The 24,604-nt window shown below is 42.5% G+C and overlaps 1 protein-coding gene across 6 annotated transcripts in view; it reads right to left on the reverse strand.

Annotated features, from left to right (window-relative positions):
- TRIO (trio Rho guanine nucleotide exchange factor) overlaps positions 1–24,604 on the reverse strand; it is a 355,575-nt gene that overhangs the window by 123,926 nt on the left and 207,045 nt on the right. For all 6 annotated transcript variants that reach the window (XR_011530455.1, XR_011530456.1, XR_011530457.1 and 3 more), the window contains exons 12-19: positions 21,832–22,001; positions 20,635–20,809; positions 16,166–16,361; positions 15,163–15,329; positions 13,118–13,237; positions 11,012–11,203; positions 10,385–10,534; positions 6,431–6,545 (exon numbers count right to left, since the gene is read on the reverse strand). Coding sequence is in view for 3 of the 6 variants with exons in the window: in XM_070587180.1 (XP_070443281.1) it covers positions 6,431–6,545; positions 10,385–10,534; positions 11,012–11,203; positions 13,118–13,237; positions 15,163–15,329; positions 16,166–16,361; positions 20,635–20,809; positions 21,832–22,001 (1,285 nt within the window). In the remaining 3 variants the exon portion in view is untranslated. The remainder of the gene's footprint in view (positions 1–6,430; positions 6,546–10,384; positions 10,535–11,011; positions 11,204–13,117; positions 13,238–15,162; positions 15,330–16,165; positions 16,362–20,634; positions 20,810–21,831; positions 22,002–24,604) is intronic.

Below are 24,604 nucleotides of genomic sequence, written 5' to 3' on the forward strand. Positions count from 1 at the left end.
CAACAGAAGAGAACTTTCCAAACCTACGGAAGGAAATCCATGTGGAAGAAGCTGCCAGATAACCTAAATATGTCAATGTAAAAAGACCTACTGCAAGGCATATAGCAGCATAACTGGCAAAACTGAATGACAAAGAAAAAATACTAAGGGCAGCAAGGGAGAAGAAAATAACCTACAAAGGAACACCTATCAGGCTTTCATTGGATTTCTCTGCAGAAACCTCATAGGCTAGGAGAGACTGGAATGACATATTCAAATCTTCGAAGGACAAAAACTTTCAGCCAAGAATACTCTAAACAGTGAAAATATCCATGAGATATGATGGAGAAATAAAATCTTTCCCAGACAAACATAAACTAAGGGAGTTTGTAGCCACAAGACCCCTCCAACAAGAAATCCTCAAGAAGGCACTCACACCTGAAAAAAAAGAGGAGGAGAAAGGGGTTACAAAGCACAGACTAAGGAGATAAATAGGTAGACAGAATCAGAGCAGGAGAGCAAACACTCAAATATAGCATTAAAGACAAAAGGGAGGAAAACACCAAAAACAAAGATAACATTGTCATTTTAAACACAAACTCAAAACACAAGATGCAATAAGATGTGAAAAAAACAAGCTAGGAGGGGAAAAGGAAAGGGAGTGAATTGGTTTAGTCTAAGGGAATAAGAGGCCATCAGAAAAGGGACGATCTTATCCACAAGATTTTGAATACAAACCTCAGGGTAACCACTAAACAAAAAAGCAGAACAGAGACACAAATAATAGATAAGGAAAAAACAAAGAAACACAACATAAAAAAACTACATAACTCAATTTGTAGACCAAAATACACAGGACAAGAAACAAAGGAAATGTAGGAAAACTGGAAAATGAGTGATAAAATGGTAGCATTAAGCCCTCATATATCAATAATCATCCTAAACAGAAATGGATTGAATTCTCCAATAAAAAGACACAGAGTGGTGAGACGGATTAAAGAACAAGATCCAACAATGTGCTGCCTCCAGGAAACACATCTCAGCTCCAATGACAAACACAGGCTCAGAGTGAAGGGATGGAAGACAATACTCCAAGCTAATGGCAAACAAAAGAAAGCAAGTATTGCCATACTTATATCAGACAAAGCAGACTTCAAGATAAGACAGGTAACGAGAGACACAGGGGGGCAGTATATCATGATCAAAGGGACATTCCATTAAGAAGAAATAACACTTATAAATATCTATGCACCCAACTCAGGAGCACCAAAGTACATAAAGCAACTATTAACAAACCTAAAAGAAGATATTAATAATAGCACAATAATAGTAGGAAACCTCAACACTCCACTCACATCAATGGATAAATCATCCAGACAGAAAACCAATAAGTAAACAGTGGAATTAAATGAAAAGCTAGAACAGTTGAATTTAATAGACATATATAGAACATTCCATCCAAAAACAGCAGAATACACATTCTTCTCAAGGATGCATGGAACATTGTCAAGAATAGATCATATGTTAGGAAACAAGGCAAGCCTCAATAAATTTAAGGTTGAAATAATAACAAAGATTTTTCCTATCACAATGTTATAAAGCTAGAAATTAATTACAAGAAAAAGGCTGAGAAAAGGACAAAGATGTGGAGACTAAACGACATACTATTGAACAAGCAATGGATCATTGAAGAAATTAAAGGAGAAATCAAAAAATGTCTGGAGACAGATGAAAATGAAAACATACCATACCAAGCCATATGGGATGCAGCAAAAGCTGCATTAAGAGGGAAATTCATTGCAATACAGGCTCACCTTAACAAACAAGAAAAAGCCCAAATAAGCAATCTGAAACTATACCTAATTGAATTAGAAAAAGAAACACAAACAAAGCCCAAAGTCAGCAGAAGGAGAGAAATAATAAAAACCGGAGCAGAAATAAATGCTATTGAAACAAAAAAGGCAACAGAAAGGATCAATGAAACAAAGAGCTGGTTCTTTGAGAAGATACATAAAATTGACAAACCCCTAGTAAGACTTACGAAGAAGAAAAGAGAGAAAGCTCAGATAAATAAAATTAGAAATGAAAGAGGAGAAACAACAACAGATACCATAGAAACACAAGGGATTATAACAGAATACTACAAAAAACTATATGCCAACAAAATGGACAATCTAGAGGAAATGGACAAATTCTTAGACTCTTATAACGTCTCAAAGCTGAATCAAGAAGAAATAGATAATCTGAATAGATCACTCACAAGGAAAGAGATTGAAACAGTAATCAAAAGCATCCCAAAGAATAAAAACCCAGGACCAGACAGCTTCCCTGGATAATTCTACCGAACATTCAGAGAGGATTTAATACCTATCCTTCTCAAGCTATTGCAAAAAATTAGGGAAGATGGAATGCGTCCTAACATGGTCTACAAGGCCAACATCACTCTGATACGAAAGCCTGACAGGGACAACACAAAAAAGGAGAACTACAGGCCAATATCACTGATGAACATAGATGCAAAAATCCTCAACAAAATTTTGGCAACCCCAATTCAGCAATACATCAAAAGGATCATACATCATGATCAAGTGGGATTTATACCAGGGACATAGGGAGGGTTCAACATCCGCAAATCAATCAACGTGATACACCACATCAACAAACTGAGGAATAAAAACCACATGATCATCTCAATAGATGCAGAGAAAGCATCTGACAAGATTCAACAGCCATTTATGATAATAACTCTTCACAAAATGGGGACAGAAGAAAATTACGTCAACATAATAAAGGCCATATATGACAAACCCACAGACAACATCATACTCAATGGGCAAAAACTGAACGCCATCCCTCTGAGAACAGGAACAAGATGAGGATGCCCACTATCACCACACTTATTCAATGTAGTACTGGAGATTTTGGCCAGAGCAATTAGGCAAGAGAAAGGAATAAAAGGAATCCAAATAGGGAGTGAAGAAGTGAAAATCTCGCTATTTGCAGATGACATGATCTTATATACAGAAAACCCCAATGAATCCATTGGAAAATTAAGAGAAATAATTACGAACTACAGTAAAGTTTCAGGGTACAAAATCAACTCACAAAAATCAGCTGCATTTCTGTACTCTAATAACGAACTTACAGAAAGAGAACTCAAGAATGCAATTCCATTTACAATCGCAAGTAAAGAATAAAGTACCTAGGAATAAACTTAACTAAGGAGGTGAAGGACTTACACAATGAAAACTATAAGACATTACTGAAAGAAATTGATAATGACATAAAGAGGTTCCATGCACATGGACTGGAAGAATAACCACAGTTAAAATGTCCATACTACCCAAAGCACTCCAGAGATTCAATGCAACCCCAGTCAGAATCCCAATGACAATCTTCATGGAAATAGAGCGAAGAATTCTAAAATTCATATGGGACAACCAAAGACCTCGAATTGCTAAAGCAATACTGAGGAAAAAAAAAACAAAAACCGGTCAGTATTAGATATTTTGTTCAAGACCATTAAAAGCTTCCTGTAGAAGGAATTTAGTATATATTAAAGGATATATGTCAAAATGGTGGCGTGCCAGAAGAAAAACAAAGTCTTTTTAAAAAAATAAAAACAAAAACATAAATCCTGAGGAGAAGGGAGGACATGAAGTAGAGAAGCACAAAGGTGGAAAGGCCAAAAAATCCTGATTACATAAAAATTAAAAATGTCATAACCAAGGAATGTAACCGTCATAAAAATACTGCACAAATAAAAAGCCAGGAAAAACTACTGGGAAAACAGAAGACATAGATCTAATTTACTTAATATTCAACAGAAAAAAAGATCAACAATCCACAGAAAAATAAGCAAAGCATATAAACATGAAATTCATGACTTTTAAAACACCGTCACTAAAAATACAGAAACACGTTGAACCTCATTCAAACAATGAGACCATCTTTCGCCATATTCCTGGCAAGGACTATGCTTCCCAGTGCCGAAAGGGGCAGAGGGACACTCAGGACCCTACACCACTGAGGGAGGACCACGGAGCACAAGCTTCACAGAGGGCAAGCTGGCAAAGGTAAAGCATTGAGGTGTGCGTACCTCTGAAGCAGGAATTGATCTTTCAGAGGCACGGTGCTTACACAAGCTCTCAACAGGATCTGTACTGAGATGCACAAACACTGAGGTGGCTGTTTGGAAAAACTGGCAGCAACATATGAGCCCATCAGTGGGCGGGGATGGGCAGGGTTAAATCACTTATGAAACCACTATACTAGACATTAAAAAGGATAGCACAGATTTTAACTTCTGATATAGAAAGACGACTAAGAGGATTATTAAGTGAAAGCAGTAAATGGCATGGAAATACAGACTCATTTTGGTAAAAAGTAAAAAGTGGGATGGGTGAGTTGAATTCACATATGTTTATATTTCTCTGCTTATTTACATTTATGTACACAGGCAGGATGCACAAAAAAGTCTTGACAGTGGTTACCACTGGCAAAGGAATTTGGTAATTTATAGACATTTGTACACTTTAAAATTTTTTTACAGTAAGTCTGTTTTACTCTAGAAGTTTATAAAATAGACAAAAAAGTTTAGAAAAAGATTCCTAAGACAAATTGTGAATCAAATAAAATGGTACGTAGAATATAACTTCATTATGTTGGAAAACCCTAAAAATATTAACTTTTCCACAAATATTTGCTGAGTTGCTCATAGGCTATTTTGTGAGAAACAAGAGCATGCGAACAGCATTTACCTGTCAGCTCAGGGGTAATGCTGCACTGTCTTTCCTATATTTACCACAGTTTAGTGAAACAAATTAAGGCTGAAACTTGAAGAGTGTCAAAAAATTAAGCTACCACTTGAATGAAAATATCACAAACGAAAATGAACATAAGCCAACGGGTCTTTCCTAGTCTCCTGTTTCCCCAGTCGCTGCCCAGGGCAGGAGTGACTTGGGGCAAGTAAGCAGCCAGGCAGCGTGGTAACTGCTCTCCTGGGACTGAGATGGAAGGGAGACCACCTGGGGCTTCCTCAAGCTCCTGAGCGATCCTCTGTGGCCAGCCTGCCTCTTCTGGCCCCATGACCCTCACGTGGATTTACTGCCTTGTCCCATGCATAAATCCTCTGTCCCCAAGTAGATGGTAAGAGAAACAGAGCATTTCTTTTTTAATTCTCCGTGGCATCCAGCTCTCTGATGTTCAATAGCAAACGCACAGACTATCTAGTGAGTGAGACCATAGAGCACACCCTCCTCTCACACAGGCACGCCTGTCAGACCAGCACAACCTAGAAAGGATCACAACACCTGTGATCAGAGAAAACAGAGGACCACCAACAACCAAAGCAACATCGAGAGACAGGAGAAAGGAAATGATTTTCACAGGAAATGAGCTGAGTAAACGGATCACTAATGCAAATAACATGCTGGCAATGAAGACTTGTTCTTGCTGAAAAATGGCTGTTCTCGTCAGTCTCTCATTGTCCCAAGAGAAACGCCCACAGGTTAAGAAACATAATCTCACCTGCAGGACTTAGAGGAGTATCCTGTTGTGACAGAAAATTATTCTGTGACAACTAACAGATGAAGGGGAGACAATATGACACAGAAAGTGTTTGCCAATTATATTGCTTTAAGAAGTGTGAGATGAATCACTTGTTACTGTTTTTCCTACAAAGCTCCACTCTAAGAGAGCAGCCTGTGTGGCCTCAGCTTCCTCATCTATCCAGTACTGACTGCTCGAATCAGGGAGAGAATTCAAGCTGACGGAGCGATGGTGGAATATCAAGGCTGTTGAACAACGCCGATCAGTTTCTGAGGATCCATTTCCACGTCACTTCAATTGAACTTGTCAAAAACCACGATTAAATTTAAGTGACAGAATAAACATTTCAAGTCCCCTTCACTTCCACCCACATCAATTCGACTAATAGTTTAGCACAAATCTTCCCCGATCTTTTTCTACGCATTTACATATACATATAAAACATAGTTTTATAGATTTTTATACTCAAATTGTATCATACTGTATAATATTATTTTGTAATTTGCTATTATCAATAATGAATTACGTATATAAAACCGATAACACTTTACAACAATAACATTGGTCTATAATTTCTTGATTTGAACTTTTAAAAATATTTTGCCCATACCTATTCCTGGTCTTCATTTTTTCCTGATTTCTAATATTTTCACTTGCTTTAACAAAAGCCAATGCCAATGAACATCTTGAATGCTACATTTTCTCCCTGTTTATATTCTTCAACTTTATTCAATAAATTACCAATCCATATATTTGTTTAATATTTTATTATTAAAGTAAGAGAATTAGTGCAAACTTTAATAATATGAAATGGACATTTAACATGAAGTCCTGGATCAAGATTTCAGGACGTGTCTTGTCAAGCTCTTCCTATCGCCTCTCATGAGCTGGCTGCACTCACTTTTCACTTGCTGTTCAGGGGCTTTGATGTGTGTCACCATCCCTGGCATGTTCACACTGTTCCTGTGCAGGTATTTCAGGAAGACATCTGCATTCCTTCTAGCAAGTGTGCAAGCCTAAGAAATAATGGAGAGCAAGGTGTTGTTAATCTGACTTATACAAACATGTACCTTGAGTATATATGGATGACAACATCATACAGCTTTAATATACATCTTTACCCAAAATGTTCATCTAGCCAACTTGTGGTTTGGAGAATATATAGGTTAAATCTTATTTCTGTTAAAAAAAGAAAATCTCTGTCTTGGAGTCCTTGCTCTGATGAAGCTGGCAGCTATGCTGTGAGCTGCCTGATGGAGAGGCTATGTGGCAGGGGACCCAGGGCGGCTGATGGTCTGCAGAGGTGGTCTCAGAGAGGAAGTGAAGCCCTTCCCCAGTCCAACCCTGAGGTGGCAGCATCCCTGGCCAACACCATCATCGCAGCCTTGGGAGAACCCCTGAGTAGGAGGAGCCTGCTAAGCTGTGCCTGGATTTCTGTAATGGGCAGACAGTAAGTACTTCCAACCCACGGAATCATACCGTAGTCTCTGCCTCTTTGTTGTAACTACTCAATCCGCCCCTTGTAGATGAAAGCAGCTGTGGATAATACGTACTGAATGAGAGTGGCTGCATTTAGTCCTCAGGTCTCAGTTTCCAACCCTTGGTTTGAGGCATTGAGTTTTGGGGTGGTTTGTTATGTGGTGTTATTGTGGTAACAGATAACTGATATAACATGTTTGTAAACCAAATACGTAATTTCATTAATGTATTAAAAAACAAGAGTTTTATGTAAGAGAAAAGGTATATAAATATAAAATCAAAATAGTTAAGAAAAAGAATCTCTTCATTATATTTGAATTGGAAATAACTTACATACTTCCTGTCCCTGCTCTGGAGCTAACCTTTTCTTCAAGGAGCTCTGTCTCCTTGTGCTGAGAGACACACTCTGGGCACTAGGGATGCTTACTATTACAGGCAGACCGTGAAGATACTGCAGGTTCGGTTTCAGACCACCGCAATAAAGCAAATATCGTAATAAAGCGAGTCCCGTGAATTTTTTGGGTTCCTGGTGCATGTAAAAGTTGTTTACACTATTCAGTAGTCTATTAAGTGTGCAATAACATTATGTCTAAAAAAGCAATATAAATACCTTAATTTAAAAATGCTTTATTGCTAAAAAAAAGGCTAACCATCATCAGAGCCTTCAGTGAGTTGTAGTCTTTTTGCTGGTGGAGGGTCTTGTAAAAAATGCAGTATCTGCAAAGCGTAATAAAACGAGGTGTGCCTGTGTTGGGTTGGGCACTGTTTCTAGGCCATTTCAGTAGATGGAGCTAGGATACCTTTTCTTAATTAAGAGAAAAATACATCCTGAGTCTCTCCTGACCAGTCTGAAATAAGCTGCCATACCAAACAGTGATGGAGCTGGTGAAGACTGCTGGGGCACAAGAACATCTGAGCCATCCTGACTCGAAAGGACCCCCACTGGTGGGACGAGTTAAACGTAAAAAGAGAAATGACTGCAACCGACTGAAACACACCAAATATGTTAAAATCCACGATGACAGTAAAAAACCAAATGGATCATCTGCAGAGGTTGCTAGGGCAACAGCTCACTATGCTGCAAATGGTAAACAAAGGGAAAGAATGAAGCACTCACCTCACCTTCTCTGGACAAACTACTTTAGACTTAACAAAAGCTGAGGAGGATTGATTCTAGCTGATCAAGGCAGAAGGAATGACAGGAGATGACCATTTTGCAACTCCTAATGAAACCACATCACCACTGGCTACTACACCCACTAGGTGAAAGGCTGAGGCGGAGGTATATATGGGTGAACTACGCTCACCGCATCTGAAGCTCCGAAAAATCCTCCTGTTGCAGAGAGAAAAAGAGAAGCCGACCTGTGCGCCTCCTGATGTAATTAATGCCTTGGGGAGCACACGGCACACACAGGTGTGCTAAGGGAGTGCGGGCACACTCACACATGACTCTGATCAAGGCTCTCAACCTAACAGAAAGTTAGAGTCCAGGATGGTGGTAGTTGACTCCACATGATGCAAGTCCCAAAATCCAGAATGAGGGGAATTCCTCAGTATGGACCTGATTTCTTCCATTAATAAATGGTAATGAAACGAAGGGTGGTGTTTAGATTAAATCAGAGTTAAGAGACATACCAACCAAATCAATGTGTGGACCTCGTTTGGATCTTGATTAAAACCACGTACAAAGACATTTATGGGACAGAAAAAGCTGAGCACTGATGGATTTTACATAAAGAGTTACTGTTCGTTTTTAAAATCTGATAACGGTATTGAGGTTATGTATTAGAAAGGTACAATTTAATGTTTAGATACATACTGAAGTATTTACAAATAAAACAATGTAATACCTAGAATTTAAAATAATCTGGGGAAGGGGGACATACACCCATATGCTGATAATTATCAAAGCTGAGAGAGAAGCAAGCAGGGGTTCATCATCCATTCTGTTTCTGCATACATCTTTAAACTTCCATAACAAAAAGTTTAAAGAAATCCAATACACAAACACTACGGAATCCCACTTGGACAAAGGAATCTGAATAGGTCTGTGATTATTTTTGGTCTAAAATTTTACCTAAATATCTCTTAATTATATAACTAAGAAGTACTCAATTTTGTTTTATACTAAAGGGATTTCAGAGAATGAGAGGCAAATTATAATGATTCCATTCAAAACGTCCTAACAGTGGTCGGCATTTCCTAAACCTACACAGCGCCACCGAGAAGGGGTGGCCCTTTGAGGTCCTGTCTGAAACAGCTGAACTAATGGCTCCGGGGAGCTACAACTGGTTTCCCACCCTGATTTGCTCAAAAGGGAAATCACTGTGGGGGAAGCTCAAAACAGGTACATCAGATAAGAATTTTCAAAGAGTTACACTTTATTCTCCCAGACTAAACAACAACTCTGTCAGCACAGACCATCACCTTCAGAAACGAAACAGAAATTATTAAATGTAACAGGAAATGCTGTCAGAAGGGTCAGAATGCTGAAGCAACCAGAAAAATGAAACTTAACAGAGCAACAACGCAAAGTCAACCCCACACCTATTTCTAACAGGGCTGAGTGGCAACAAGCAGAACCTCAGAAGACCTTGTTCCGCAGTGAAAGAATGCAACGTGGAAACAGCCAATGTCAACGTGTCTAAAAATGTTGACCACTTTTTAAAATTTAATTGTTTCAAAGCACACCAGTGACTTATGTATGATTGTATATATATGACAAAGCAGGCTTAAAAAATTCCTCATTTAAAACTTCTCAGAGTTAAAATTCCAGCTTGGCCTGAATGGGATGAAATTTCTCTTGCAGGACATTTTTCCTGAATAACTATTAGTAACTGATCCTGTAAACGCCTAGCGATGTTCCTGCTTCGTGTCTACTCGACACTGGGCTCATGTCTTTTGAGATACAGTCTCTATTCCTAAAAAGACTGAATTTCCAAAGGAAGATTATTTTAAGCTATGGGCATTTTTGTTCCACCAAATCAATGAATCTTTCCTCCACCCGACCCGCCGAGTCTGTTCAGCATCATTTGCTATTGTGACTTCCACCCATTCTCTATTCACACAGATTTCTAGCTCTTTCTCTATGAAAACTAGAAAGATGGTGTTTTCAAAATATTTTAAGATTTTCTCTGATCAACTAACTTGTTACTGAGGCAACGTTTCCCCGATCACTTGCCACACAAGGGCAGGGCGTGAGGTGTTCGGGGCCCTCCCTTCGAAAACAAAGATACAACACGCGCCTGGCACGGAGAATCAACTGCACTCTTCCAACTGACTGGCCGGACCCTCTCTACCATCGTCAGGTGCACCCTCCTGGATTTGTGTACAATGTTCAGTGAGGCACCCACACCCCAGAAAGCCAGCTCCGTACCTTCAGGAATGCTTCCTTTTGTTCAAGGTGCTTGCTGATCATTGGGGTGACGTGGTCCGTCTCGGAATTGGGGCCCAGTTTGTCGGCTCCTCCGCACCAGTCCTCCTCTCTCTTGTACTCCTGCTCCAGACTCTCGAGGACACTGCAGACCTGTGGCAGAAGAAAGTCCCAGGCTCAGAGAGACCCCCGGCATGGGACAGTACAGATCGGCATCTCTGGGAAACATTTTCAGTCAGGCTCTGGACATGGAAGTGCTGGCCTGAGGACCAAGATCGTCAGAAGGAACCATGGGCTCCACCTTACATCAGGACAAATGCAGGGAGTCAAGGAGGCAGGCCTTCCAGAATAAGAACAAAATAAAGGCTGAGCTTCCTCTCTCTGACATGTTTCAGGCCATGTATTTTACACGAGAGGAAAAGGAGGTCTTCTCAGCTACCTTCCAACCTATTCTTCTTTGATACCAAAGGCAAGCAAAAATAATCTTAATTCTGGAATGCTTTTCTCTGCTTGGCTTCGAATTGACTGGTTCAATAATGACTGATGAGTAAATGACTGTGCTGTCCCAAAGAAGTAAACTCAAAATAAGACGTGAGTTGGGAGCCCAAGGTATGGACTCTCCCTTCCTACCTGCTCTGAGGTTTTGTAGAAGGCGACGGACGCATTCACAAGCTTGAGGCGGTCTTCCATCTTGAGCATGAGCTGCTGCCAGTGGGAGGCCACTTTCTCTGCACAGTCCCTGATCATATCCATGTCGTAGTGGTTGGCCTGCAGCATGGCTTCTGCCTTCTGCTGCACCTGCAGGGCACTCTGATGTGTTTTCTGAGGAAAGAGGAAGAAAAGAGCTGGCTTATTTAATAGGGGTGTCACGCATTTACTGGGAAGGCTACCATTCTCCTGTTCAGTTAATACTCATTAGGACACTTCTAACAACATAGCGGACAGTTTAGTTAAAAAAAAGTTTATGCCCAGGAACAATTGTGTTTATATTTAAATTACCTAATGAAGGATGAAATGCACTAAGACTTTCCAGAATGGGTCTCAGTTGTGGGGTTCTCAGCTTGAGAAAGAGCAGGAAAAATCCTTAACAGCCAATATTCTAAGAAACTTGTTAAAATGTTTCAAGTTTATTATTCCTATTGATCCTTCTTACAATGGCAGCTAGAGGCAAATGAACAAGTGTAGACAAAAGTGGCCAAAGAGAATGCCTTTTATTTTCATTTGTACCTTAAACTTTGGACTCGAGTAAAAAGTTTTCATGAACTATTAATTTTAAAAAGAGAGAGGCGGGTCTGGCCTGGTGGCATAGTGGTTAAGTCAGTGCACTTGGCATCAGCGGCCCAGGGTTTGCCAGTTTGTAGCCCGTGTGTGGACCCACACACCGCTCATCAAGCCATGCTGTGGCAGGCATCCCACAAATAAAGTAGAGGAAAATGGGCACAGACGTTAGCCCAGGGCCAATCTTTCTCCAAAAAAAAAAAAGAGAGAGAGACAGAAAAACATAAAAGCTAAGAATGAACCAACTGTGTTCTCTGGAGGTCCATGTCATATAACAAATCTATCAGAATAACAAGACAAATCCACTAAGAATTCCGGCTCTTGTATCCTCACCAGAAGATTCTGTGAGGGGCTGAGAGGTCAGATTCTCTTGGTGAATAACCAGAAAGCCAGGCAGGATAGCAACCAGGGGGAGGACATGCGTCTCTGTGGACACAGATTTTTTTCTTTTTTTTTAACAATAGCAAAATTTTGCATTTCACCTCAAAAGGTACCAAGGATCCCATAAAACACTATACCCAATAGAATCCTACCCTTTACTGAGACATGTGATGTGCACTGGCAATTTAATTACTGGAAATCACTTGGCACAGTGTACAATTTTCAAAGGATGCCCAGACTGTGCGCTTCAGAAGGAAGTGTTGGCGTGCGTCCACTGGCACCGACTAGTTGAAAATAAACTAATCTAGGGAAGAAATTAATGGTAATTTCTGCGGCTTCCTTCTCCAGCTGATAATATGTATGTAACTAGAGCAGGAAACAAGTTTTCAGTAATCAAATGCTCTTTTTCCCTTGATGCCACCCATTCTAATTATTAACTTTCCCCTCCCCGCAAAAGACTAGAAATAATTAGTCCATATGCTGCAAGAGTGCAGTGGAGCAGGCCTAGAACTGGCCTGAACAGTTCTGCTGAGGTCCCAGCACGGCCTGACCCTGCCGAGGCGGGAAAACACTCTGTGAGTCACACCGCTTCTCACCAGGTTGGAGGAGTTCTGTGCACAGCACTGTTTGTCGACAACAGTGAAGTCGCGATTTGAACCCCATCTCGGTGAGCCTCTCAGAGCACTCTGCTTTGTGCAGACAGGGCACACAGCAGGAACGTGCCTATAAGACCAGCAAAATGTAAAAAGCCTCAGCAGAGACTCCAACCTGGGCTCCCTGGTGCCGAGGTGTTCCTGACGGCGGAACGTGGATCCTGCCGGGGCCCTCACTGCAAGAGGACAGCAGGAGCTGCCCACAGCCTTGCTGTGAGGTCCCCTGGCTAGCAGGTGTATCCTCACTTCACTGCAGTCGCCAGACTTTCCTTCTCGTGGGATAAACTGTAGATTTGTAAGCATTGCCATTTTGGATCCTACTGAACCCCATTTGGCTCTCAGGGTCAGTGCCACATGAGGAGACTTAACAGGCTTGTCCAGAGGTTGGAAAGACCCATTGAGAGGCAGGGCCCAGCGTTCCTACCTCGATGGCATGCTGGAACTGCTCGTGCTCTCTCTGGAGCTGCTCCGCCTCTTGCAAGGAGCTGGCTGTGATGAGTCCAGCGTTCAACATCGACTCTCCATTGCGGATCCAGCCCAGCACCTGAAACACGACACAGAGAACTCCAAGCAGCAGCCCTTCCCGGGCATCCCTCCTGCGGGCCAGCAGTGACGCGGTCTGAGTGCGCAAGGTGGTCGCACTGCTCCCGTCAGCTGCCCAGTGCTGGTTTCCTCATGATCCCACCAGCCACAGCCTGACATCCTTCAGTGGTATCTGAGCATAAGTGCTGCATTTATAAATTATCCTGCTATCTTTAGTTGCAAATGGGAGCTGAAAAGGTAAACAGTCCAGCGGATTGTTATTAGTCCACAGGTCAAAACACAGTAAGGATCACATTAGAAAACCTACTGCTGTGAAGAATTCCCTGATAATCAGGAAAAGTACTCTATTTTCCATTCCTTTTAGCCCTAACGAACATGTAAAATTAGTAAACGGCTTGATAAGGGAACTATACTATTTCACTAACATATTTTCCAATTTAACACCAGTGTTTACACTAACCAAAGAATGAATTAAGCTGTCCTATAACGTTCAGGGTCAAACCACAAGATTCTCGACATCACACACACACATAGAAGTCACATCTGACTGCGGAGCCACAGAGATTGTGGAAGGTCATTCTGGGTAGTTATTTGTGGCCGAGAAGTCGCTCATTACCTACCCAATACCTATTTTCTTCATCTCCTTTACTCAGAAAACTTCAACTTTTGGGAAAAGCTTAAAGTAAAACTGCTTCTCAGCCCCTATTACAGCTTGCTTACAGATATGACAAAATTCTAGCCATTGAGATCAAAGCAGTAGCCTCTGGTGGATTTTGTGAACACATTTCTTTTCTGGTATAGGGTTGCCTCCTTCTTGTTATGCCTTTCCCTTTCTGATGCCTGGAATGTGGAGGTGATAGTTGGGGCTGCAGCAGCTATTAGGCAACCACAAGCAAAAAGCCACCCATCACCAAGACGTTAGCCTAACCTATCACGGGGCCACTGAATGAATGCCAGCAATCTACCACCTCCTGACTCATTATGTGGGAAAAATAATTTTTTTAAGCCACTATTTTTGGACTCTGTTATTCAGAGGCAAATGTAATCCCTACTGGGTACATTAGTTTATTCCTTTATTTCTTAGACTAATTGTACTATTTTGGCAAAAAGAACACTTTATTAATTTACTTTTAAGAGGCAGGTCACAATACTTCATGTCATTAAATGGTACTCTTTTAAAGATTTCCAATTTAATTGTAGATCTGCTTTAAGGTGACTGCCACCCACTTATGCACCACACTTGCTTGTTGTCCACAGCCACCTTAAGTCTCCTCCAATCAGATTAACATACACCTTTCTGTGCGTGTACCAGAGTCCAAGGAGCCATCCTTTCCCTGCATGAAGCCAGTACCATATGTGGTTTTCCTGCACAGGAGATAAAATGTCACGTACATGCTGAATACATATATGCAGGGAATCTGACCGGCGTTGAGCCAAAAGCAATCTCTTCCAAATGTTCCATTTTTATTTTGCCATGCGATCTGGGATGTGGCAGGACAGCATCCTGATTAACACAAGAAAACCCCAGCCATACACAGCGTGTGATCCTGTCCTGATTGCTAACGGTGTATTTGGCAGAAAAATCATAGTTATTTAGTCCGGGAGGCAATGTACTCAGAGTTTCAAGCAAGAGACTTCCAATAACAAAACAACCTAGATGGATGCTACCCTCAAGTGATATGCCTGCTGGGCAACAAAGCCTTATCCACGACAGAGTAAACCACACAGCTGTCCAGGCATCGGCTTGATTTTTATACATTAGCTGTGGCTGTATTAGCATGTGTGTTACACTGCGCATCAGAGCAGCTGTCTTCTGATCAGGGACGACCTTCCCCAACACTTACATGTCCGAATTACCCATAACTTATCAAGGGCTTATCAACTGGGTCCTCTTCCCCATGGCTTTGCCTCCAGCAGTTTGCTTACCTGCTTCACCTCAGCCTGCAGATGGCGAAGCTGCACACACTGCTCCAGATGCTTCCGATGCTGTTCTGCTGCTAAATCCAGCTCCTGCTGCTTTTCGTGAAGAAACTCCAACAAGTCCTGGACCCGAGTTGCCATGTCTACATCTCTATCGCAGAGCAGCTCCACGCCTGTGGACATTGAAGGGAGGCCCTGGGATTCAACTAGCATTTCCACCTGTTCTTAAGTGCTGCAGGACACCCATTCCGCTTTTGTGAACACTGTGCCGGGCTGGGGGCTGAGCCAGCACTTTGAAGGCCAAGTTCAAGGAGGACACAGCCAGCAGAGGAGTGTCTGCACCTACCTCCAAGCATGCGAATGCGTCTCACAGAATGTATTTGATGTGCTCCAAAGCCAAACATGTATAGCTAATCAAACCGAACCCATGCCTCTCAATCTACTTCTGTTCTTACATTGATATTGGTGAAAATGTGATATCCTTTATAAATGAGCAAACTTTGGTTTGTTTTTGTTTTATCGCTGTATACCCAGTTTACTTTTCAGCAAGCATTTAGTTTGATTTGCATAAAATGAGTAATGTAGTGAGCAAGCAGGTCATTGCTAAGTAAGTTTCTAACACGACAGCATTCTCGCTACATTTTTGAGCCTATAGTGACATCTGCTGGTAAAATATAAACAAAGAAAAAAATAATTAATGTGAAAATATTTTCTTGAGATTTCCATTTCATTCATGGAGATACAATACATAATTTGTTAAATTAAAGTTCATGCTACTTGAAATAACATACAAGAATATCAACGGTAAGTATACTAATCATAATGTTAAATGTGATCATATTATGTGGGAAAAAAAGCAAAATGCTCCCTTTTAAAGAGGAGGTATCTATAACATCTATGTCATAGGGGCTAACTGAACCCTGCAGTCGTCATTTTAAAATAAACTGGATGAGTTCCTATGGTGACATGAAGACCCCACAACCGACACAGAATGGAATGCACTTCTTACCAGAGGCCTGAACTTCATTGACATACTGCAAAAGGTCCTGCCCTTGGTGGATGACATCGAAGGTCAAGTTATTCATGGTCAAAGCTTTGTCTGCGTGGTGCTGGAGGCGCTGTTCCGCTATTGTGAGATCTTCCGTGTCAAAGTCATTCATTTGCTGAGAAAGCTCATCGTTCCAAGACTCAAGATCTGAGATGATCTGACAGAGGAAATTATCTGCTTAGGACTACAACTTAAAAATAAGTATCTGCTGCAACATCTCACTGTGCCAAGTCAGTAAGGAAGAGACAAATGGATTGTGTCAGAAGGACACAGAAGCCAGCTGAAGGGGCGCCCCACTGGCCAAAGGTGGGACGATTAGACACTAACAAAATGACAACTGAATAAAATATACCGAATATACAAAGATCCACTAAATCCTAATGGTGCTAAAAAAAAAAAACAGAAAGAGCTAAAAAGACAAAAATTAAATGAAAAACTCTGGTTCCGACGACAGGTTGACGGAGAACCAGCCTTTATCCTTAAAACTGTTAAGTAACTGAAGGAGAAAATTAATTATTTAAGCATGTAATCATGAAGGAAAGTTCTTCTTTATAAATCAATCTAGCTATTAAATGTAGGAAGAATAATAAAATTAGAAATATTTTTTTCTAATTTTTTTTGAACTGTAGTAAAGTAACTGTTCAGATAATGATCATCAACCCATTAGGTAGATTATCACGAGAAATGACGGGAAGTTAACAGCGGAAGGATCAGACTGCCACCACCTCAACCCACCGGCCAACTTAGCATCCCTAGGGTGGGAGCAGACAGCTGTGCCTTCTGACGGGAGAAGCCATGATGTGACACCTGTGGAGCATCTTTGCACAAAAACAGAGCCTGAGTCTAATCAGGACTACAGCTAGCATTCTAAGTTTACAGGAAATACTAGGGAAAGAAAAGCAGTTAAACAACCTAAGAGAAATGAAGAGAGCATATGCAGAATGTGGGACCTGGTTTCTCTGACAACCGATGCAGTTATGTGAACAAGTTACGGCATGGGAAAAAAGGGTGGGCAGAGAAACGATTCTAGACTAAGAGATCAACCATCAAATGCAGGAGTGGACCCCATGCGCCTCCTGGCTGAGGCATTTGCAGAAACTAGAACTGAGGCAGGCATCAGAAGACAATAAGGAATGACCATTGGATGGCTGAGGTGTTTAGAGGACTGTGCTTATGTAAGAAAACGGCCTTCTTTTCTAGAGACACTTAGGAAGGAGTTTAGGACTGAAACGATAAGCTGGCAAAGATTTTCTCTAAAAATACCATAGCACAACAATAACAAAAGAATGCTACCTGAAGCAACAGGGAAAAAGTCTTGCTGAATTCGGGGACAGGCACACAGAAGTTCATTGTCCTATCCTTGCTATTTCTGCGTAGGTTTAAAAACTTTCATAATATACTTTTTAAAAATTAAGACTAAAAGTTACAAAATCTAGAAAGTAGGAAAAAATTTCTTGTGAAAGAAATACTATACACTTTAATGGAATAACATTTCCCATGGATTCTAATTTACTTTATCCACCAGAGCAGTAACCAAATTAGTAGGAAAATCTGAGAATGTAAGAGTTTACACAGAATCCACAGGAGATAGAAAGTAACAAGAAACTTAAGGCTTCCTCAAACTCCTATTGCACAAATCTTACTGATTTATTCTTTAATTTCTGGGGTCTGCATACAATATGTGTACTTACAGTAATTTATGAAATTGTACTAATTTATAAATTAGTAAGATTAAATAATACCAAATTAGACATAAACCAAGAAGCCACTGAGGAAAAGTATCTTTAAAAAGGAAAAGAATGACCATAACTTTCCTATTTACCTCTAAGGGGAATTTTCTTTCTTAATGTTTCTTTTCTGACACTGAGGGAGAAGAGATTAGGTGGTGGTGGGGTACAGACTCAGCGATGACGCCTCACGGAGACGACCTCAGGCTCAGACAACCCTTGTCACGGATAATAAACAAAGATCAATGTGCTCAAACCAGCAGGATTTGCAAACGCTCACTAAGCTTTAGGAAACCCTAGCAATGGCTGTGATCAAAGGACCACCAGGAAAAATCCCACCCCAAAGTTTAGCATCACAGCCTGTTAGCCATACAAGCTGAGGAAAGAAATCTGTGGCAAAAATAAAGCTCAAGAAAGTGGAAATTGTTTTTGAATATTGATTTTTTTTGAGAAATAACTGACAATTTTTAAAAATGTATCCCATTATTTTTTCAAAGTCTAAGTTTCTATTGCTAAACGGACACATAATTATGACTGCCTGCCATAACTAGCCTGTCACAGGATGCTACAGCAATGATCCTGTTTTTCTTTTTAGATCAACACAGCAGATTTTACTTGGAATATCTGGAGGTTGAAACAGCAATATCCTGAGCCACAGAAACCTCGATCAACTTTTGAGAGATGAAAACACTACTCTAATTGAAATACAAGAGACGTGGGGGATTTAAAAAAATTAACCTAGGAACAGACGAATTTCCACCCCAAGCACAGCTCCATGCTCCCATGGGCAGTGTGCTGGGGCATTTTCCCAGATAAGAGAGGAAATCCCAGCTCGAGCCTAAACTGCTCAGATTTTCACACTTCAGGATTATTCAAGAGAAAAAGGGTTCTCAGGCTGTGACATTTTAAAAGCTTCTAAACTATATTTTCACTGGCCTGTGTTGGAACTGCAGGCTGAATTTCCTCAGCTCAGGGAAGCCTGTACCCGTGGCCTGGCATACTGGCTTTCCTGAGGCCACGTGGAATCCTGCGGCTTTATTGAGGGGAAAATGGATGTTTTTGGTTCTTGATCTACATTTTAAAATACTGGTTCAATGGAAGTCGAAATACAATTAAAAAAATTTTTCCCCCTTTAAACTAGCATTAATATAAGTGAAGTCACTTTTGGGTTCTTTTTCAAATATCAAAATGTCCTGGAAGAAAAACTTCAAATAATGCTTCTGATTACTTTGTGTTTCTTAATTGAAACTCTTCAATCAGCAGCTAAGTTTACAAAATCAATTCCTCTGAAGTAGGGGTCAGAGAGGAAAACAGGCCTGCTGGGTCTTCTGTTCAACAGTGCTGCAACCTCGAACCTGAATGCCGGGTCCAGGCCCTGGCAGGTCCTTGAAGAGCTGAGGCCAGGGCATCCTTTCTCTATGTGGCTTCATGCACATCGAAAGGTGAAGACTCTGAGGGCAGCTGAGCAGGCTTCACCAGGCAATGAGTGTTGGGTTTACCTCTTCTCCTCTCATTAACCAGTGTTGAGAATGAACCAGCCAAGAAGGCCTTCCTTTAACGAAAACATCGGTGAAGTTTAGACAAGTGATGAGTGGCCTGCACAGGGTCTGGCCTGGCCCCGGCACCACACATGCCACTCAGAGCTGGGCCCACATCTGGCAGAGGGTCCGCCCTCAGCTGAAGCAACCAAAGGCAGTCTACACAAGCCCTGCCACCCCTCTGCCTTTGGTGGCACTTAGGGTCTGGCCCGACTGTCCTCAGGGCACAGTCCTAAACCCAGGACAGGTAATAAACATGGAGAGTGTGCTCTGCAGATTCTGCTCCACGGTCACAGGGATCACCTGGATGGCTCAGAGGTACCCGGACAGGCACTTGGTCACTGCCACCAGCTGTACGAAGCTGACGGGCACCAGGAAACCAGCCTCACCCAGGGTGAAGTGAGTTTTGGTTTCTTTCATAGATTCAATGTCATCCTATTAGACTTAACAAGATCTTCCCTGGCAGAGACTTAAGAACCCCTCTCTCTTCACTGAAGAAAAAGAAAAGTAACCTGTCCTTCTTTCTCCTAGTCACATATAAGGTGCAAAAGTTGATTTTTAGGCAAGAATTACAGATCATCTGAGAAAATTTCTGTGGGGAGGAAAAAACCAGGTTTCCTACTACCTAAATGCTACCACCACAGGCTAAGCTTATGCCTACTCCAAGAGGGAGAGGAATGGGAGAGGGAAGGAAGGAAGGTGAAAGGGAAGGAGGAAGAGGGAGCAGGAGGAGCGGGAGGCGGAGGGAGGGACACAGGGAGGGAGCTCTGCCTTGAGTTTGTGCCTCGGCTTGAAGGGCAAAGGGAGGGCTGCGCAGTGATGCAATCAAGGTTTACAGAAGCTAAGACAACAAGATGTTCTCGTTTAGAAGCTCTGCCTCGACTCCACTCCCAACACTCGCTTTGCACTATCTTGCCGAGTGACGTCTGCCTCCACCACAGTTTCAAAGGTCAGAGCCTAGAGCTGAGCCCCCCAACTCCCAGGGAAGGAGCTGAGGAAGAATCCTTCTTTCCTTCCTTTATCCGCCTCCGTACTCGAGGCTGAGGCTGTGGGCAGTGGGAGAGGACCAGGAACTGAACCGGGGCAGGGGACGCCAGGTGGCCTCGGGGGCCTCGGAGGCTGCAGGAGGCCACTGGCTCACAAGAAGCAGTGTGGGGACACTCACATCGATGGCATCCCTCTCAAATATGCGCAGCTGCAGGAAGAGCTCCAGCTTGATCTTGCGCTCCTGGAAGAGCTCCTCCATCTGGGCCTGCGCCTCGTCCAGCTGCTGTAGCACCGTCTCGATGTGGCTGATGGAGCTGTTGTGGGGGGTCTTGTTACTGGAGATGGCGGAGTCCCTACGAAAGAGCAGAGGAGGGAAACCGGGATTTTAACAAGACAAACAGGAATTGGATGGGAAAGCTCACATTGTCAGATACCAGATCCGGCCGCTCAGAACTTCAGGGGGAAGAAAGCTGGCAGGAAGCGGGACTGCTTGTCTCAGAAAATGGAATAAGCTGCCCCTCCCGCAAAACAACACTGGGCTTCCTCCTCTGAGCAAGGCCCCAGATCTGAGGACACACTGAAGAATTTCTACATTTTCCCACAGTTGCTCTTATACAAAGTCTAATAATGACATAAAATCATTTTAGTAGTTTCGTTTTTAGCTGCTTTTCTCCTTAAGCAGAGAGTAGATAATGCCCGTTTACTACACAGGGTGAAGCCATATGCTTATGAGGGGTTACACTTGCATCAATCAAGCCTTTATCAGGTACCTGTGGCCTGACTCAGCACAGCGAACACCACAGAAGCTACCAGGACGATTCAATGAACTGTCCTCTGAGGGATACGGCGGGGAAGCCACATTTACGCAAATGGGCCAATGAAAGGAATTTGCTTCCAGCCCAGCACCGCCTGCTGCCTCCTGCCACGAGAGGCATCTGAGGGACAGGTGTCACCCGAGGCCTGGCCTGCCCGCAGCTGGACTCTGAGAAGAGGGACACCCACCACACTCTAGAGAGGCAGATCACCGGACCGAGGAGGCCTTCCTAGGAGGTTTAAACTAAACTGACGTAGAGAAATTTCTGTAACTCCTAGGTAAGTGTTAAGAGGAAGTACCAATAAAAGCTGAATTCTGGGAAGGTTTACGAGTCAACGCTGTAATGACAAAAATTATAAAGTTAAAAAAACTGTAACAGAGAAAAAAAGAAAAGGGAAAGAAAGAGATGTTACTCTGCTTTGTATTCATGGATGTTATTTCTTCTCTACCTCGCTGGACAGAGAATTATGGCTAATTGTTCCAAAAAGTGAGGAGAAGGGGAAACGCCTGGCAGGATTTCTAAGTGTGTGCCTCCGACAGGAGGACGAGGCCGCGGCCCACCTCAGCTGCTGGATGAGGTCCTCCCCCTCCTTGATCACGTTGACCGTCACTTGCAGGGTGGTCTGCTGCTGCTGCCCGAAACGCTTGATGAGGTCCTGCACAGCCTCCACTGACTCGGCGTACACGTCGTCCAGCAGCTCCTTCTGCAGCTCCTCCAGCCACGTCCACAGCTGGGAAGGACAGAGCGCATGGTGAGCCCAGGCCCCGCCACTTCCCGGGGAAGTCCTGGTACAGAGACCGCAGTGACCTACGCTGGAGGGAAATGCTGGCAGCCTGCTCCCAGGGAGACCGGGGGAGGGGGAGAGGGAGGAGCACCCCAAACAGCCCAATGGCCAGTGGAACACACACACACAAAAAAACAGTGTGCAATCGCTGCCTGGTGAAAAAATAAACGGGCAGGGAGCTGAAGGGGACTGTCCCAAAAGAGAAAAAAGGAAAAGGAAGAGGAGTTGCTCTTTCCAATGTTTCCTAGGCTCAATGAGAGTGCAGTGGAAGTGAGAAAAGACCTCTCCGACACTCGGAACATCTGCTAAATGTGACAGGCACTCCTTTATGGGTCTTCCGACTCTTATTTAGCAGATAGTTTTACTTTTAGCAAGAACATTACAAACCATTATTAGTTATTAAACCACTGCTCAGACCCGGATGCTTTACATCCCTCAGAAGACAAGGAAGCATATAACGTATAATGTGCTGGAATAAACTCATCCCCACGCCTGGCAGGAGATTCGGATGTGGCCCTGCTGGGCGACTGTGCGCAGCCCAGGCCACGGTTCATCCAGCCACAGCTCAGTCCTTCGAGGAAACGAGTGTGCATACTGAAAACGCCTAAACACCCTCACCGCCACGACCACTAAAAAGGTGTCAGGGACTTGGATGGGTAAAGATTAACTTGGAACAAGAGCGGCAAGACTGTAGGCCTGGCAGGAGCAGAGCACCTCACCCACTTCCAGAAAGTCCACTGCCTGCTCCAGATCTCTGGGAAGCCATTCAGTGAACCAAAACGGCAATTAATTAAACCAAGTGGGCCCTGGTGGCTTGAAAGTGGTTTGTGTGTGGAGAAAATGCTTCCCGCTTCCTCAGGGATGTGAGAATCACCTCCCATGTCTTCCATGTGACCATTACAGACAGCTGCCTCAGCTGCGGTGTGACGGGGTCAGGGCGAGAGATGTGCCCCGCTGCTGCACGGCCAGGCCGGCCCTCCCGGTTAATACAGCCACACTGCCCCTACCAAAACAAACTGTACTGTATTTGGTCTTTAGTGCCTAAGCCAACCTCTTCTCAAAGTGGCTTTATTGAGATACAACTGACATAATGAACTGCACCAATTTAAAGTGTACAATCTGACACCTTCTGACGTAAGCATACGCCCGTGGAAGATGACTCCCAGGGAGACAGTGGACAGCTCCATCAGCCCAAAAGTTTTCTTGCGCCTTTATAATCCCTCGGTCTCCCTCCAGCCTCCCTCCTGAGGCAATCACCGAGCTGCTTTCTGCCACTATAGATCAGCTTGCCTTTTCTTAAAAAAGTACACAAATTGAATCATACAGTATGGACTCTGCTTTTTGTCTGCCTTCTTTCACACAGCATAATTATGTTGAGATCCATCAATACTATTGTGTGTATCAATAGTTTCCTCCTTCGGATTACTGAATAGTATTCCATTCTATGTACATACCACAATTTATCCATTCATCTGTTGACGGACATTTGGGTTGTTTCTACTTTTGGCCACTAGAAGTAAAGCTGCTGTAAAGATTTGTGTACTGTCTCTGTATGAACCTGTGCTTTCCTTTCTTTTCGGGAAATACGTGGCTGTGGAGCTTCTGGATCATATAGCAGGTGCACGTCTAACTTCCTGAGAAAGTGCCAAACTGTTTTCCAAAGCGGCTGTACCATCTCACACTCCCACGAGCAGCCTATGAGAGTTCCAATTCCTCCACATCCTCACCAATATCTGATGCGGCCAATCTTTTTCATTCTAGCCATTCTAAAGGAGCGGTACATCACTATGGTTTTAATTAGCAATTCCCTAATGATGGCAAGTCCTAGCTAATCTTTTAAGAGTTCTTTTGTTGTTAAATGCATCTTTAGTTGAAAACAAAGTATCACCAGATGGCTCTTGTCAGGTCATATTTTAAACATAGCAGGCAAATTTACAAATTAAGGGAAGTGCTGGCAAAGGACTAATTTTTCAGTCAAGTCACTCAGGGTCCTAAAAGTTAACAAAAAATGTTAAATAAAACATTTGTTAACCTGTCTCATATTATTTACTTATTTTTGTGTATGAGTTATCAAATTTCACACAATCCAAGAATTTTAATTAAAGGAGTTTTAGAGACAAGTTATCTCTTTGATTTTACAGATTAAGGAAAAGAGGCCCCAGATGATGAAGTAACCAGGCCAAAGAGGGCGAAACCGACTGGTATTGCCAAAACCATTGGCAAAGCCAGTATGAGAAAGACGGCCTCTGGATTCGGTCACACTTTGTGTCGATATTGCACTTCAACATGAAAAATGACATTCACCGATTCACCAAATACTGACTAACGCTCTGCACCATTTATGAAGGACCCATAATCAGTAACATCCTTTCTCTTTTTTTCCTTTCCTCTAAATTCTCACGAATATGGTTGCTGCATTTATAAATAATAGGAAGCAGGACGACAGCATTATGATCTTGAGGAATCTCCTCACTTGCTTTAACACTTCCCATGAAAAACGTTCCAAGTTCTACAGGGCATACCATAGAGTAGCAGCAGTATTAAGAGTT

The sequence above is a fragment of the Equus przewalskii genome, chromosome 20 (assembly GCF_037783145.1).
Source record: "Equus przewalskii isolate Varuska chromosome 20, EquPr2, whole genome shotgun sequence".
Lineage (NCBI taxonomy): Eukaryota > Metazoa > Chordata > Mammalia > Perissodactyla > Equidae > Equus > Equus przewalskii.